Below are 17,602 nucleotides of genomic sequence, written 5' to 3'. Positions count from 1 at the left end.
TTGAGCCCAAGAGTTGGAGGTTGCTGTGAGCTGTGACCATGACACTCTACCAATGGCAACAAAGTGAGATACTGACTAAAAAAAAAAAAAAAAAAAGAAGAATAGCTATCTTTGCCATTCAATCAAAAGTCTGACATGTATATAGCATAACGACAAGGACTAGGGGACTTCACAGCAAATACTTAAGATGCCACATTCCTCACTTACCTTTCTGTACTTTACTAGTAAAGTTCCATCAGGCCCAAACACAGTACAGGTGTTATATAATTTCCCAGCATCCTCTTCAGGGATGGAACCTTTTATTGAGAGAAGAAATACAAAGGCACACAAAACAATAAGAAAAAGAATTTTAAAAAGAATAGAGCAATTCTTTTGTGATAAGAGTAAAGGCCTGATAAATCTGTCACTTGAGTCCAAAAATAAAGTTTACTATCTTCTACAGGTTATGTAATCATGTTTTTTTTTTCCTTCTTGACTATGATCTTCCAGAGATAAACTCCAAAATATAGACAAAATATAATTAGGTCAGATGCAAAACAGTTTAAAAAATAACCAAACAGTTCCTGAAATTCAGCCATGATCTTGAGCAACACTTAACGAAAAATTTCCTATTGCTCAGCTTAAATTTCCCAGGTCCTACAACAAACCTACATCCCCAAAGGCTTTAAGAATGTAAAGTCACGGCTTGGCACCCATAGCACAGTGGTTACAGCATTGACCACATACACCGAGGCTGGAGGGTTTGAACCCAGCCTGGGCCAGCTAAACAATAATGACAACTGCAACAAAAAAATAGCTGGCGTTGTGGGAGGCACCTGTAGTCCCAGCTACGTGGTAGGCTGAGGCAAGAGAATGGCTTAAGCCCAAGAGTTTGAGGTTGCTGTGAACTGTGACATCACGTCACTCTACCGAGGGTGACATAGTGAGACTCTGTCCTCCCCCCCCAAAAAAGAATGTAAAGTCACAAGTCTCCTCATCACTGAATACAGTTCATCTCTGCTTCCTGCTTTGCTTTTGTTTCCCTACCTCTTATTCATATCTAATCTTTAATATATCATAATACAGAAATAATTTTATTTGGTGTGCTTATTTTTTATTTAAGCAAATAGAGTATTTTAAAATTTATTCCAAAATCACACAAATAAAGTGATGTTTATAAATGTGGGCTCTATGAGTTAAAATATTTTCCCCATCATATATTAGTATAGTAAGAGACACACAAATACAATTTCTCTTTCCACATTTCTACCTGCTCCTGTACTCGTACTATGCTTCCAGGGAAAATACTCATTATTAGTTTGGTATATGTCCTTCTCCAATATTTACTATGCTTTTATATACAAAACTACATATAAAAATATACAGTTTTCTTGTGTGGGGGATTCTTCTGAATAGGAATATTTTGTCCATACCACGTTGAATTTTTTTTCCTACTGAATAGTATGTCTTAAAGATCTTTCCACATTACTAATACAGAGCTATCTCATTCTTTTCAATGGCTGAATTGTGTTCCACACTTTAAATGTAACAATACAAATCATTCAGATGTGTTTTGTTTGTTTTTGGAGACAGGGTCTTGCTCCAGCTGACCTCAAACTCCTAGGCTCAGGCTTTCCTTCCACCTCAGCCTCACAAGTAGATGGGACGAAAGATGTGCACCGTCATGCCCAGCTCATTCCATTATTCCCTACAGGTAGGAAGTTACCTCCAATGAGATAAATGCTGCATTCCTTTGCTACTTCAGAAAGCTTCTGTGTGGATTCACCAGGAATTTTCTCTGCATATTCAGGAAAATATTTCGTGCCATATGGAGAATTAAAGCATTCCTAGAATAATGTTGGCAGAGAAAAAGGGAGGGAAAAAATATCAAAACACCCAACCCATTTTAAAGTTCTATTGTTAGAGGATATAGCTGCTGCTGCTAGCTCTGCTCTTACTTAAAGGGGTAAAACACAGCTAATAAGAAAAACACACTGATGTCCCAGGGCTGAAGAGCCTGTTGCCACAGGCGAGACTGGCCCCAGGAGGCTCAACAGACAAGTTATATGAGCTCTACCAGATCCTGGTCACCCTAGCAGAAGCTAGACCTGCCTCTGCCTCGAGTCTGTGGGAGAACTCCCAAGTTCCAACCTTGGGCACCCAGCTTAATCACAGTTACTCCCAGGACTTGGGTGTTAGGATGAATCCAGCTCACAACAATATAACTGTGTAAAGCAATAATACCTATTTATGAAAAAAAAATAGAAAAGCTTTGAAAGCCACAGAGGTTAAGATGTTTCCTCTTCTATAAAATGAGCTGTTTCTGAGTTCCCTTCCAGCATGATCATTCTGGTCCTGCAAAGTTGCTCATCCATGCAGGCAGGGTATATCTGTCTGTAACAGCTCTGTGACATGTCAGAAAACAAAAGGCAAAAATTACTAGACTTCATCTCTAATTCATTCATTTGGCATTAATGAACTCGCCTGGATACCAGGCACTGTGCTAGGAACCTCAAGGCCAAAGACTGGCAGCTTGTATAAGATGCATGTTAGTCAGTGAAGTGGGCATGCGCAGAATTCAGGTGCTTTCACTCCTGCACTTTATACTCTTACCCTCAGCAATATGAACCAACAAAAGACCATGATCAGGTAACAAGTACGGTAGTCCCGTGACTGGCAGCATAAGGAAGACTGGATTAACATTAAGATCTCAAGCTCCCTTGTTAAAGATTCCTGCCCAATGGCCATACTTGTGATCAGCTGGAGCCTGTCCAAAACACAAGCTGACCTTGCAAATTCTCCAGCCAATTTAGCCAGACTTTGTAAAAGTATGGCTCCTCCCCATAGCTGGGTGGCCTAGTGGAAAGGTGCTATTTGGAATAGTTTCCACTGATTCCCAGGAGATGGATGTCCTGATTTCTGGGGACCGCTCCCTGGGGCTGATCCTGTACTTGCTCACAAACAAACTTAGTGTGACTTTCAACTGGTTCTGCTGTTACAGAAACCACCTACCAAAGAGATGCAGAGTTCCGTTAGCTTTAAGATGCCACAGCCCCTAGACAGTTAATCTTTTTAACTAGACAACACTTATACCCCTAAATCTATAGGAATTATTCTAAATAAAAATTTCAAAAAGATACCACAGTCATTTAAAAAATATGTTGGAGGCTAAATGATAAAGCCTACATGTTCTAGGCCTATAAAAACTTAATTATATAAGAAACAAAGTATATATCCAAGCACTGAGTATTCTACCTTTAGGCAAGTGCCTCAACATACCAGGATTTTGATTTCCTTATCTGAACAGAGTAGATGAACCTAAAGTTAAGGACCTGTAACTGTGCTGGCACATCCAAACTCACACAGACCCTTGCCAAGGTCATCTTCCATTCAAACACAGAACCAGCCTGGGGCTCCAAGGGACACGACTGGACCCTGGCATACAAAGGACAACCAGAGCTAGCAAACACTATTCTGCTGGGGCTACAGTGGCTGGTAGAGGATGGCTGCCCCCATACTGACCGGCAGAGAAACGATTTTGGCTCCTTGTGATGCTGCATCCCGGATAAGGCTACAAGCTCGAGTGATGTTATCTGATTTGATAGAAGAAACTTGAAGTTGAATGAGGGCCAAGCGGAAAGCTGAGGACATAAGACAAAAGAAAAAAAAAAGAGTGGTCAGATGTGACTGCTACATTCAAGTAGAACCATGGTTCTTAAAGAGGGCAATTTTGTCCCCTTGGGGACACCTAGCAATGTGTAGAGATATTTTTTCATTGCCATAACTGATAGTGCAGATAGAGCACCACTGCCATCTAATGGATAGAGGCTGAGGACGCTGCTAAACACCCTACAATACACAGGACAGCCTCCCCACAACAAAGATCGTCCTGCTGAAAATGTTAATAGTGCTGAGGCTGAGCAACCTTGAGACAGAGCAACATTCATGGGCAAAGCTCCATGCCAGGCACAAGAAGCTAAAGTGAACCAGATTCTTACTACATACTGTAGGGGATGAAATGAGAACATGGCCTGAAGTAAAAAGACTGGGTATGAACACAGTCCTATCCCTTCTTATTTAATCTTGTGCCTCCTGCCCAACTCCAGCAGAGACTCTGAGCACATCCTAGGACAGAAAGAACAATCCTCTCAAAGTTGCTCATCCACTGAAAATTGGGGCAGTAGGCTTGTGGAAGGGAGATGTTAGTTTCGACTTCTTTATCACTGGACGGGACACAGCAGGTACATGGGTCCAACCTGGCAATTGGTGGGCTGTACATGTACCTGGCCACAGGGCAGGGGTCCCAAGTACCTGTACCCATCTCATAAATATGCCTGTGGCCAAGGGAAGACATTAAATAGAAAATAACATGAGAAGTTGAGCGAGACACTGCAGAAAGAAAAGCTAACAGTGCTTTTCTCCTGCTATCAGAACAAGGAGACTGGGCCCCAGAAATTCTAGAGCCAGCCTGCCAACCAGGTCTGTTCTCACACTTGCAGCAAGGAGGCTGCGGGCTCTTCCAAGCTTATTCCTTCCTCGAAATAGTAGTTTTATATTTTTTTTAGTATAGTATAGATAAGTTCTTATACTTTTTGCTTTTCCTGTATTCTTTAGAGCTCTCTTTTAGCTCTTAATCACCTTTCACTGGCTAATAATTCTGTATATAAAATTTTCTTTGTTCAAGTTACTAGTGTGGTTTCCGTGTCCTGCCTGGGCCCTGACTGACACACAGTTCCTGTTCACGCTCTGTTGAGAAGCCACAGTAAAGGATCCAAAATACATAGTAAGCTATGGAGCTCTGCAAAACATCAGGAGTTATTAGTAATGGCCTCCCTATCTCCTATCTTTGGTTAGCCCCAAAGTAGGAAATTCAGATGTCTCACTCCTTGGTCTATCCTGAATATAGGAAGAAAAGCTGAATTTAATCTTTAATGCAGCCTGTTAAACAATTTCAGGGACTGGAGGAAAATAAATGAAACTAAAACAGGTAGCAAAAGCTGGGATTACTTTGGAGCAGTTACGTTGCGCTGTCACTAGAACAGCACACAAGGCCCCTGTAACTCAGAAGCTGGGCTTTGTGTCTGCTTCTGAGGGGAAAACAAAGCTCATTATGGCTAAACTCAGGGCTTCCTCTCTTCCCCATCCCACCCACAAAAGCAAAGGTCCTAACCATGGGTGGAACTGCCTGTCATTCTGCACATCACCCCCTCCACAGAGGTGCTGAAGCAGGGATTCCACCACTGGGGAGGTCCTCGATACTGAGGATGAGAAACTAGTCACTTCTCTGTAAAGTGAAGAAGATACAAAGACTTTTAAGGCTGCCTAATAGTCATCGTAATCTAACAATGAAGGCTTTAGTAAGGGGAAAAAGAGAATAAACTTTGACGAGAATTACATTTAAAGGAATGTGCCAAGTCCAGGCACGTATAAACTTCTAAGACGGAACATTAACATCATTTTATAGATGAGGAAGCAGATTTGCAGAGGGAAAGCTGCACAAAGTCCCTAAACAGAGTGAGCAGCACAGCAACAATCCGCGTAAGGTGGCCTGTGAAGTGAGATGGGGAGGGAGGACCGCAGCGGCCACGTAACTTAAAAACACTCAAAAGAGCGCACGCAACCCGCGCCACCGACACCTAGTCCGGCGGCCTGTGCACGGGCGACCACAGGAGGCGCGGCGCCTGGGCCCGGGGCCGGGAGCCCTGGCGCGCTCGGGACCCCCGGGAACGCGCCGGGCCGCCCTCGCTCCCCCAGGCCCCGAGCACACCGCGTTAGGCAACGCCGCGAGCGCTGTGGAGACCTGGAGCCAAGCGGCTGAGCGCCAGTCCTCTCCCAGCTTCGCCCCGACACCTCCCGGCCGGCGGGCTTCGGCCGCCGCGTCAGGCCACACCACTTACTAGCCATGGTTCTCGCGGGAAGCACCATCGGCGCTGTGAGAAGTCTGACGGCCGCGGCGCTGCGGGGGGCGGGACTAGCGTCGGAGGGGCGGGGCTACGGCGTCGAGGCCGGTCCCGCCCCCCCGGGCTAGCTAGCAGCTAGGCGAGCGTCTGCTTTCCTGCGTGCCCCAAACGCCCGTTAGGGCACCTGCTGTTTGCTCCAGGAGAAACGGACGAGAAACAGTTAATTACGACACAGTCTGGAAAAAAAAAGAATGCCTCCATAAGCAAAGGGGCAAAGCGGGAGGGACCTAGGTCGAGTTAGTGTGCTGGTAAATATTTAACACCTGGACTCCGATTTGTAGTGTTTGCCGATTCTCAGCAAAAGGTCTGAACTTCGAACTGGTTGCACAACCTCTGTGGCCAGGGTAATACCCCACTAGACTGATTGGCTTGAGCTGTTTGAACAAGGCGCGATGACGGGAATGGAATGACCCTGGTTGGTTTAGGTTACGGTGGCGTCAGTAAGATATGACTTGCGAGGCTGCTACATAAATGGGAAGCGGGTGGGGGCGATACTGAAAGTTCAGAGTCCCCAGCAACAAGTAGTCCTCTAAAACACTCCAATCCGTTTGCTAATATACTATTTTAGGATTTTTGCGTTTATATTATCGCATTTGTATTTATTAATTTGCTTTTTTTTTTTTTTGCTGTGTCAGATTTGTGAATCAAAAATAACTTTAATGAACTTTAAACTTGCTGTCTTTTTGAATGATCCAGAGTAGTTTAGATTATATTGGAACGGATCCTGGCTTTTAAAGTAAAGTTATGGGCTGGATTAGATGTTTCACACCTGTAATCCCATCACTTTGGAAGGCTGAGGTAGGAAGATAGCTTGAGCCCAGGAGTTCCAATTACAGTGATGATGCCACTGCACTCCAGTCTGGGAGACAGAGCAAGACTCTCTAAAATAAACGAATGAATGAATATTGTGGACTAGAGACATATTAGGTACCGGATATTTAATGCTTTTTTGAATTATTTTGCGTATGTCATATTAGACAATGTCTTTACCCTTAGGAAGTTCATGAATAAGGGCTGAAGTGTTAGAATGTCTAACACTTGAAAATGGTCAGTAATATGGAAGTATGTTCTGAGAAGGGTGAGGTAAGAGGATCACTTAAGCCTACGAGTTCCAGGCCAGCTTGAGCAATATAGCAATACCCCCATCTCCAAAAGGGAAAGAAAATATAGAGATAAAGCAAACATGGCTAAATATTAAATATAGGAGGACACACAGCTGGTAATGTTAGGGGCCTAAACACTTACCCACCTCCCCTCCCAGAACAATAGATCTACCTGGCCTCACCCCAAGAGTTCCAACTGCTCTCCTCTCTGGGCACACCACTGAACCCCTTTCAGGTAATAGTACTATTTTTAAAATTTGTTAAGTGTTGTTTGAGACAGGGTCTTCCTCTGTTGCCCGGGCTGGAGTGCAATGGTACTATCATAGCTCACTGTAATCTTGAACTTTCTGGCTCAAGGGATCTTCCCAACTTAGCCTGCTGAGTAGCTAAGACTACAGACAGCATACCATCACTGCCCAGCTAATTTTTAATTTTTTTTTGTAGAGATGAGTCCTTCTATATTGCCCAGGCTGGTCTCAAACTCCTAGGCTCAAGCTATCCTCCCATCTCAGCGTCCTCAAGTGCTGGGATTACAGGCATGGCCCATAAAAGTTTTAACTTTTTTAACTTTCATAATAAAAAGCTGGGTAGGGGGTTGAGGGGGAACATACCAATTCCCAGACCTGGCTGGAAGATCTTTAATAACATTTTAATCTCTGCTATGTTCATTGAACTATTGAGGTTTCAGGGTCACTTTTGGCCACTTACCGCTTTTTTTGTGACAGTCTATGTCAGCATTGGCAGAGTGCTGTGGCATCACAGCTCACAGCAACCTCAAACTCTCGGGCTTAAGTAATTCTCTTTTTTTTTTTTTGGAGACAGAGCCTCAAGCTGTACCCCTGGATAGAGTGCGTGGCATTACAGTTCACAGCAACCTCCAACTCCTGGGCTCAAGCGAGTCTCCTGCCTCCACCTCCCAAGTAGCGGGGCCCACGGGCGCCCGCCACAACGCCTGGCTATTTTTTGGTTGCAGCCGTCATTGTTGTTTGGCAGGTCCGGGCTGGGGATTCGAACCCGCCACCTTAGGTGTACATGGCTGGCGCCTTAGCCCGTTGAGCTATAGGCGCTGAGCCAAGTAATTCTCTTGCCTCAGCCTCCCAAGTAGCTGGAACCACTGGCGCCCACCACATGCCTGGCTTTTTTTTTTTTTTTTTGCAGTTGTCGTTGTTTTACCTGGCATGGGCCGAGTTTGAACCCGCCAGCCCCTGTCTATGTAGCCGACACCCTACCCACTGAGCTACAGGCCCTCCCCATCATTTACAACCTCTTAAAACACATACATACATACACACACACACATCTTTTTCATCTAGATTTCCAAGTTTATAAGATTGTATCTAACAGTGGTCCTAAACTTGCTGGGGCATTTATTTGAAATGCTTGCAGACAATCCAGATAGAGATGCCCAATAGGCAGGTGGACATAGCCTCAAGTTCAGATGTCTGGGCTGGAGATTGACTTAGGAGTCATTAGCAGTTTAAGTAAGATGAGGTTCTGTCTACGGATGAGAACACACAAGTGGACCATGAAAGGTGCATGCAGAGGAGAGGCATGTGAAGCCTGGGAAGGAGCCATCAAGACAAAGAGCCTGAGGGTGCTATGCTCACTAGGTGGCATGCAGGGATGCTGCTGACTTGGACACTATAGGGGTTGTTTCTAGAGAAGGGAGAGGTAAACAAAAATAAAACCTTAAACTTTTTAAAATTTTTCTTTTAATACTTTCTGGGCATAATGGAAAAACTACTCACTGGGTTACTAGTTCTGGCTTTGCCACTGATTTGGTGTTCATACCGAGGGCAAATCACCTTACTTGTAGGACCTTTGTGGGAAGGAACAAGAGGCTGATGGGTGGAGTTTATGCAGCCCTCTCTTCCCTCCCCGCTTCCCTCCATCCCCATCTGTTCATTCAGCCTTATCAGCTGTTTCTATGTTCCCCTTCATCTAATCTTTGAAAATAAGCCAAAAACTAAAAGGACTAACCCAAATGGATCTTGAAAGCCCAGCCAAAAAATCTGGTGTTCCTTTTCTTTTAGTCTATTCCCAATGTTACCTGTGTCTCACAGTGTTGATGACCTTTTTCAGGCTGGTGCTGGTCAGATTTCTATTTTTACTCCAGAGAAGCTATTGCAACATTTCCAGTTGCCTGAAAACTATCTCTATTTACATGTCTTTAACATCAGTTCAAACTCAGCATCTAAAACTCAATGTATTATATCCAAAAGAGCTTCTCCCAGCTTTTACTCCTAGGCAAACAATTTATGCAGTTTTGCAATTCTCCCTGCTCCCTAGCTCTCCAAAAAAGTTAAATCACTTCTGTGAGTTTTGTTAACTAAAACAAAATCTTGGGGCTCTCCCCTCAGTGACTGACTGGATCCCCACTTGGCTAAGAGGATCCTTAAAACTGAGTTGCAGACCATGACAACACAGATCAGACATAGCCTCATCATGCCCCCTTCCCTTTTTAGAGATGTCCTTTGTGACTAACAGGCCTAAGGGTATGCCAACCTGCTTCAGTCTGTCCTATACTTTGTCTCTGATTAACAGAGGCTTTATCTTAAACTATTCCTTTTCATGGACTCCTGGTCTTTTAGACAGAGCCTAACTCTTTCAGCCAGTTGTCAGCTAAAGAATCTTTAAACCCATCTATAATCTGTAAGCCTCTCCCCACCAGATGTCCTTTTTGAGCCAAACCTCACCTGTAATCCCTGTCTCCCTAAAATGTTTAAAACCAATCTGTAACCCCACCACCTCGAGTCCATGTGCTCAAGGGTTCATGTGGGGCTTCCAGGTCACAGTCCTCAAATTTGGCTCAAAATAAACCTCTTTAAATTATTTTACAGAGTATGGCTTCTTCGCTATCTTTCAAGTCTTTCTTCCCCCACTTCTAGGTAGGGACACAGCCCTTCTTACTCTCAAGAAATGGGCCTGCTATGTCCCTTTACAGTTCCCATCACCACCATCCACAGTGAGGTCTTCCCCACCCTGGGGAGATTGCTACAACCACTTCATACCTGCTCTCCTTTCAGGCAGCACGCCTCTGATTGGTACTTCATAGTATCAGAGAAGTGACAGAAATAAGGGACTGAAATTCAGGAGTTAGAATTGGAGTCATATGCACAGAATAGAAGCAAAAACTCTTAAGAGCAGATGAAATCCTAGAAGGAGTTTACTACAGAAAGCAAAGGATCAAACTTTGGAATTACCATACTGGGTTAGAGCAGTGGTTCTTAACCTGTGGGTCGCAACCCACAGGAACTGTATTAAAGGGTTGTGGCATTAGGAAAGTTGAGAACACTAGATTAGAGCTTTGTACAGGGAAGAGCCCAAGAGAATGTGGGTGTAAACATATATAAACACACATAAATACATATAAAATTTCTAATGCAGATGTCTACAAATCAGAGACCAGAGTTAAAAACTTCGCTTACGGTCCATGTGACTTTGAGCAAGTTATTATTTTTTGGGTTTTTTGAAGACAGAGTCTCACTTGGTTGCCCTCAGTGGAGTGCCATAGCATCACAGCTCACAGCAACCTCAAACTCTTGGGCTCAAGCAATTCTCTTGCCTCAGCCTCCCAAGTAGTTGGGACTATAGGTGCCTGCCACTATGCCCAGCTATTTTTAGAGACAAGGTCTTGCTCTGGCTCAGGCTGGTCTGGAACCTGTGAGCTCAGGAATCCACCTACCTCAGCCTCCCAGAGGCACTAGGATTACAGGCGTGAGCCACCGTGCCTGGCCCTGAACATGTAGGGCAGCAGTTCTTAACCTATGGGTCACGACTCACAGGAACTGTATTAAAGAGCCATGGCATGAGGAAGGTTGAGAACCACTGATGTAGGGAGAGCAACTTAATATACTCACATGGATTCGAGGGATATCTATAGAGTAAAGCTGGCAAGAAGTCTGCCCTGACCATTTCTGTTCAACATTGTACTGGAAGCTGTAGTCAGGAATTAGATAAGAGAAAGAAATATAAGGCATCCAGATTAGAAAGAAAGAAGTGAAACTGTATTAATTCATCAGATGATAGGACATGTATAAAGGTCCAAATGAGCCCACAAAAAAATGGTTAGAATAAAAAAGTGTCATTAGATTTAAACTAGTTTAAACTACCTCTTTACTCCCCACCATCTACATGAATACAAATACAAATCTGAAATATGAACATTTAAATTCTAAAAGATCAACCTTCAAATTTCTAATTTTATGACATCAAGAGATTTACAAGTCGGGAAAAAAGGAGAGACAGACACTGGCTTTAAGAACAAAGTTTTGAGCAAATTGTACTGATTTATTTACAATTGTAATTTATAAACAGTAACACAAACATCTTTACATTAATATTATGAAAAACCTCCCAAGACTGAAATGGGCAAAAACTGAGACTTCAGGGCATTTAAAGGAGTGCCAAAAAAGGAAAAAATGCAATACAACAATTTTTGGGGAGAGTTATATCAAGTATTGCACCAGGTGCAATTTCATGCAAATGTCTTCAACCATTCAAACTGTTTTTAGTAAATATTATAAAACTTACTGAATTATGTTGCCTTTTATTCACTTGATTTGCAAGAAGTAAATCAAAATAGCCAGCTGTTAACAGGGTACATCTAAAAATTTCTCCTATCAACCCCTAAGAGATAATCCATTACTTTTTTAGGCTATGGCGGAGTATATTTGCTATTTCCCAAATCGATTTTTCCAAAATTCATTCCATTGCCCCAAATGTGTTACTGGATCTCTCTTGCCAAATGCGTCTAATATGGACCATTAATTAAATTGAGAAGCTACAAAATAAAGCAGAACAATTTTCAGTTTTGTCACACTAAGAGAATAAAAATAGTTTCAAACTATGGGAACTTTAATGAAAAGGCAAAACCTGGAGAGAGAAATTTCAGAAAGTGAAGATAATAACAATTATAGTTCTTCTAGCTCTCTGATTATTTGGCTTTTATTTAAGTGGATATTAGTGTGGTCACAGACCATTATCTCAATGAGGATAAATCAATATGTGCTTAATACTTGTTCTGAAATATAAATCATATAATCCACTTGTAATAAAGACCAGTGACATGTTTACAAATACAATTCTGTCCCTAAAATGTTAATTTTCATCTTAACATGCCTACCTACTAATAATTATGCTTTTAACTGCTCCTTAAAAACCATCAGAATAAAGTTTAGTATTTCTGCAGCATTTAATGTCCAAATAATTAGCTAATAAAGCAAAGATTATTCAGAAATTGATGTTTCAACATTTCACTAACTGAAATGTATCTTGAATTGGCAGGAATCTTTACCCATTTCTTTAAAAAGATTTCACTCTAAGAAGAACAGAAACAGCAAGCTAATTATTAACCTATGTTTTTAAACTTTCTGATAGTGTTCAGTGGATAAAACTAAATGTAGCAATTAAAGAAGTCTCTTCGACTAATTCTATCTCTAATTTTCAGTGAAGACATTGCAAATATTCATGTGTATGGTTGTTTTTAAACTGAAAGTGATGCTTGTTAAAACAGCTCTTCAAAACAGAACTGCATTCCATATCCTTACTTAGTGTCCCTAAGGGCACAGGGTCAATTACTCCAAGGTTATTTAGTAACTGACCTTTATAATAAATCATTTTATAAAACAGAAAATGCAGAAGAAAATTTGTAAAAGTTTAACTGTCCAGAGATTGATTACAATAATTTACACTTTCTTAGACCAGCTTTTCAAGCACTCCCCACAAGCAAATCAAAGGTCTCCAGTTAGTATTCAGTCAGGAAGTATTTACATCCATGTTTCTCTTGGTTGCCTTAACTTCTTTTTAAATAATTTTATTTTATATTAACTTTCCAAAGCATCCAAAACTTTCATGATCTGTTGTTTTATGGCTTTGGTAGCATCCCCTGCATTTGGAATCAAATACCTATGGGGAAAAAAATATATGTAGATTAATACAGTGCTTTCCCAAGGCTCAGCTGAGGTGTCACCGCCAATGGGAAGATTTCCCTAACCCACAAAGCCAGCAGAGACACCTCCTATGTATTCCTCACAGCTTATTTAACAAATATACAAAAGCTTATTTTGAAAGAAAGAAAACCTAAACATAAAGGTAATGTTTCATAACAGTGTAGTTAAACTAAGTCTTTGAATCATTATTAAATGTACATAATAGCTAGATAATAAAACACAATATAAAAAAACACAATATCCTGCTGCCCAGAGTACAGACATAATTCAATCAGCTACAGCTTTGATAGTGTCTAATTCTAAAGACAATGATACCTCCAACACTTAGTAGTTTGGCATTTGAGCCAAGTAATTTACATCAAAACAGATTCCTATACAAAAAATAGGTATGGTTATCCCAATTTTACAAAGGGATATGTATGTATGTATGTATGTAAAATTTTATATACATTAAATAAAAAATGATATCATGGGATCTGAAATATTAAGATGAAATTCATGGTAATTATACAAAATACCAACACCATAGATTAAATAGCCATATTCTTTTCCAGAAGCATAAAAATGTGACTTTTTAAAAAAGCATTTTCCATGAAACCTAACAAAAAATTCCACTGTATAAATCATCTGTAAGTGTTACATATGTAAGGCAGTATAGAAAACCATTAAGTATCTAGGAACAAGAGGAGAGGGGGAATCCGGCTAATTTATTACGACTACCTTTCTAAAACTCTAGATTTTAAAACAATGCTCATCTTTAAAATAAACTTCAATTTCTTTAGCAAAATTTATGGGAAAACATTTAAAACATAAATATCAACTAACATCATACATGAAAGTCATAACTCAAACGTCCTTCAGTTAGAATTAATTTATAAGTAGATATCTAAATGTGTGTACCATCTGACCCACAGGACTGATGGATTTATCCTGGAAAAACTAATGGTCAAGTCTATAAATATGGACTCTTAAAAATTCATTGAAAGGGCTGGGCACCCGCCACATACACCACAACTGGTGGGTTCAAACCTAGCCCAGGCCTGCTAAAACGGACAAAAAATTAGCCAGGCATTGTGGCAAGTGCCTGTACTCCCAGCTACCAGAGAGGCTAAGGCAACAGAATCACTTGAGCCCCAGAGTTCGAGGTTGCTGTGAGTTGTGATGCCACAGCACTCTACCGAGGGTGACAAAGTGAGACTCTGTCTCAATTTAAAAAAAAAAATCCATTAAAAGAACGGTATAGTGAAACACTAGAAATGATCTAAATGCCAATCAGTAGTGGACTGGTTAAATCAGTGCCCTAGGAATATCCATGTAATCATTAATGTGAAGAATTTATAAAGATGCATACATACTGACATTAAACTAGTAAGTTTTTTTTTTTTTAAAGAATCAGGCTTTTTAAAAGCCTGTATCAAATCTATCTAGTTTTTAATATATTAATAGATACATACATATAGGAAGATATCTGAAATGATATTCACCAAAATACTAACAGGGCAGAATTTACAAAACATATTCTTTATGTTTACCTTTACTATTTGAATATTTTCATAAGGTGAATATATTACTACATAAAATAAAGTGATTTTTGTTTTTTCAAAAATATTACTTTCTTTCAGTAAGGAACATAAGTACAGATACATGATGTCTGCTACCTAATTGTCTTGTACAATCGTGGAAGAAGGTGAATTAATCTTCCCTTACATCTCAAGTTCATTATTGAAGCATTCATATATTACCTTCAACTTACTATTATAAGCACTCTTGTAAATAAGTAAACATTACACCAAATCCCAAGAGAACAACGTGAACTGACTCAAGGTGGAATAAACTACTGATCAGGAGTCAGGAGGGTGAAGATCTAGGAATTCATTCAATCCCTTGGGCTTCAGTTTTTTTTGCGGGGGAAGGGGAGACAAGTCTTCTTTTTCACCTTTGGTAGGATGCCATGGCTTTACTGTGGCTCACAGCAACCTGAATCTCTTGGGCTCAGGCGATCCTCTTGCCTCAGCTCCCACATAGCTAGGACCTACAGGCACCCACCATAATGCCCAGCTAGTTTTTCTATTTCACTTACTGAAATCATACACTACTGGCTAAACCACATATGAGGAGGAGGAAAGGTAACAAAGAATACTAATAAAAGTAGTTCAAGTATCTTATTCCACCATCCACTCCCTGAAACAGAGAAACAAACTGCTTAATAATGAACAATAGTAATTCAGATAATATCATCCTAAGAAAAATCTTACCTTTCAATTGCCAAGATTTCTATTCCTGAAGCGCTGCTATTTCCATACTTAAAGGTAATTAGCTCAGGATGTTTTTTTTTGGATGTAATTTTAACTACAGAATTAAGTGCTTGTCGAGACTGTATATAAGCCAATCCTTTCCGTGAAAGAATCTCCCTTAAACAGTACATATGTGTTGCAGTAACCAACAGATGACTTGATGAGAGAAAAAAGAGCATTAAAAGAAAAAAAGAATTTTAAATAAATACAATTCAAAATAAGTGCTGCTTCAATAGTCCCAATTATAAAAAAAGTTCACTGTAATTAAATTACTTTAGAATCTGAAAACAGAAACAGGGTATCTATAAGCAAGTAAGCTACATAATGTAAGTTTAAATTTTCCTTCAATTGTATGTAAAATTAATGTTTTATAAGCAAATATCCTCAAACTATTAAGAAAAGTTATTAATATGTTATAATAAAAAAGTCAATACACTATAGAAATCATTAAATAGAATATTTTTGATTGAAATGAACTATACTACTTTCCAGATTTTTCACAGTATTATCTGCATTCATAAACTATCTCATTCAACATACCGTCTTATTTAATACTGATTATCACTGGGGTATGTCGTTGGGCTTTCTTACATTATTTTATAATATTCTATAACTGGTTCCTTAAGGCAAAATGAACACAGAATTATTAACACCACCCCTCCCTCCCCTCCATGTATCTCATTATTAAGTACTGTAAGAAGACAAATATCAGCCAAGTCCAGAATGTGGAACATTCTGCAGGGAAATTAGCCTGGACTCAAAGGACTCATTAATCATGAAGAGAAAAAGGAAACAAGGGGGAGGGGGAGAGTATTGTTGACATCGCATGAGACTAAAGAGATATAATAGACAAATGCAATGTGTAAACCATGACTGGATCCTGGATTAAGAAGAAAAAACAGATTTATAAAATATACTTTGGGGACACTGAAAATTTTGAGTATAGTCTCTATGTTGAATGATTTTAATGATTTAAACTTTTTTTAGGTAGGGTAATGGCATTGGAGTTGTATATAAGAATGCTCATATGCTTGGAAGATTTATGCCAAAGCATGTAGGGGTGAAGTGTCACATCTGTAAGCTTCTTTGAATGGTTTGATAAGAGGGAAATGTATGTATATGAGTGTGCACATGTATACACAGAGATGGAGCTGTATAAAAAATTCTTAACAGCTGGTGAATCTAGGAGAGGATCATAAAGGCACTATTCCTTTAACATTTTTAAATAAAAATTATATAAATATTTTAACAAACAAGACATAATATGTAGTATAACCCAACACAGAAAAAATTTATCTTGTACTTGGGTAAATAAAAGTTCCCCTCCAGATCAGTTTAATGTTATTAACTTCCCCAAATCCAACTTAAATTCTAAAGAAGAAATTTTAAAAAGTACCTAGGAAACATGTGTCCACTTTCTTTCACTTCTTTACATGGAAAATGATGTTTGACGTCTGGCTTGTTTATCCAAGTCTGAATGTTTACCACCTCTTTTCTATCATCATCTGACATTGAAGAACTGTCAATTTCATCTATAAAGAATTTAAAGTGTTAAATGTGAATATTACAAACTTTTAAAATAATGTATTTCTTAACACTCTAAAAAATATCCAGTATTTTGAATATATGGATTGGAAAAAAAAACTATAACAATCACCAAAATGTGGAAACAACCTCAATGTCCACCAACCTGGGAATGGATTAACAAGCTGTGGTATATGTATACTATGGAATACTATTCAGCCACTAAAAAAGATGGAGACTTTACATCTTTTGTATTAACCTGGATGGAGGTAGAACATACTGTTTTTAGTAAAGCATCACAAGAATGGAGAAGCAAGAATCCAATGTACTCAATTTTAATATTAAGGCAGTAGATGATCTAACACAAGGGGAGCAGGAGAACAAGGGATCAAGGAGAGTAGAGGAGGAAAGAGAATGGGGTGGTCACAGTATATGACACACCTCTTAGAGGCAGGACACAATTATAAGAGGGACTTTACCTAACAAATGCAATCAGTGTAACCCAATTCTTTGTACCCTCAATGAATCCCAAACAATTAAAAAAAAAAAAAGAAATAAAGAAAGAAAAGCCCAGGCATGGTGGCTCACACCTGTAGTCCTAGCACTATGGGAAGCCAAGGCGGGTAGACTGCCTGAGCTCAGAGGTTTGAGACCAGAATGGGCCAGAGTGAGCCAGAGTGAGACCCCATCTCTACCAAAAAAAAGCTGGGAGTTATAGGGGCGACTGTAGTCCCAGCTACTTTGGAGGTAAAGGGCAAGAGAATCGCTAAAGGAAGAAAAGAAAAAAAAAA

General features: G+C 40.0%; 2 protein-coding genes across 2 annotated transcripts in view; both read right to left on the bottom strand.

The window, feature by feature from the left end:
* NIT2 (nitrilase family member 2) overlaps positions 1 to 5,957 on the bottom strand; it is a 17,914-nt gene extending 11,957 nt beyond the window's left edge. Inside the window, exons 1-4 of the mRNA XM_003783955.3 lie at positions 5,877 to 5,957; positions 3,502 to 3,620; positions 1,706 to 1,826; positions 208 to 296 (exon numbers count right to left, since the gene is read on the bottom strand). Coding sequence (XP_003784003.2) covers positions 208 to 296; positions 1,706 to 1,826; positions 3,502 to 3,620; positions 5,877 to 5,904 — 357 coding nt within the window. The 5' untranslated portion in view covers positions 5,905 to 5,957. The remainder of the gene's footprint in view (positions 1 to 207; positions 297 to 1,705; positions 1,827 to 3,501; positions 3,621 to 5,876) is intronic.
* Positions 5,958 to 11,298: 5,341 nt separating this feature from the next.
* TBC1D23 (TBC1 domain family member 23) overlaps positions 11,299 to 17,602 on the bottom strand; it is a 69,963-nt gene continuing 63,659 nt past the window's right edge. The window contains exons 16-18 of the mRNA XM_012801489.2: positions 16,684 to 16,819; positions 15,249 to 15,443; positions 11,299 to 12,949 (exon numbers count right to left, since the gene is read on the bottom strand). Of these exons, the coding sequence (XP_012656943.1) occupies positions 12,868 to 12,949; positions 15,249 to 15,443; positions 16,684 to 16,819 (413 nt within the window). The 3' untranslated portion in view covers positions 11,299 to 12,867. The remainder of the gene's footprint in view (positions 12,950 to 15,248; positions 15,444 to 16,683; positions 16,820 to 17,602) is intronic.

The sequence above is a fragment of the Otolemur garnettii genome, unplaced genomic scaffold, assembly GCF_000181295.1.
Source record: "Otolemur garnettii isolate 467f Iridium unplaced genomic scaffold, OtoGar3 scaffold00009, whole genome shotgun sequence".
Lineage (NCBI taxonomy): Eukaryota > Metazoa > Chordata > Mammalia > Primates > Galagidae > Otolemur > Otolemur garnettii.
The sequence above is the reverse complement of the archived record's forward strand: the minus strand, read 5'-3'. Positions and strand labels throughout refer to the sequence as shown.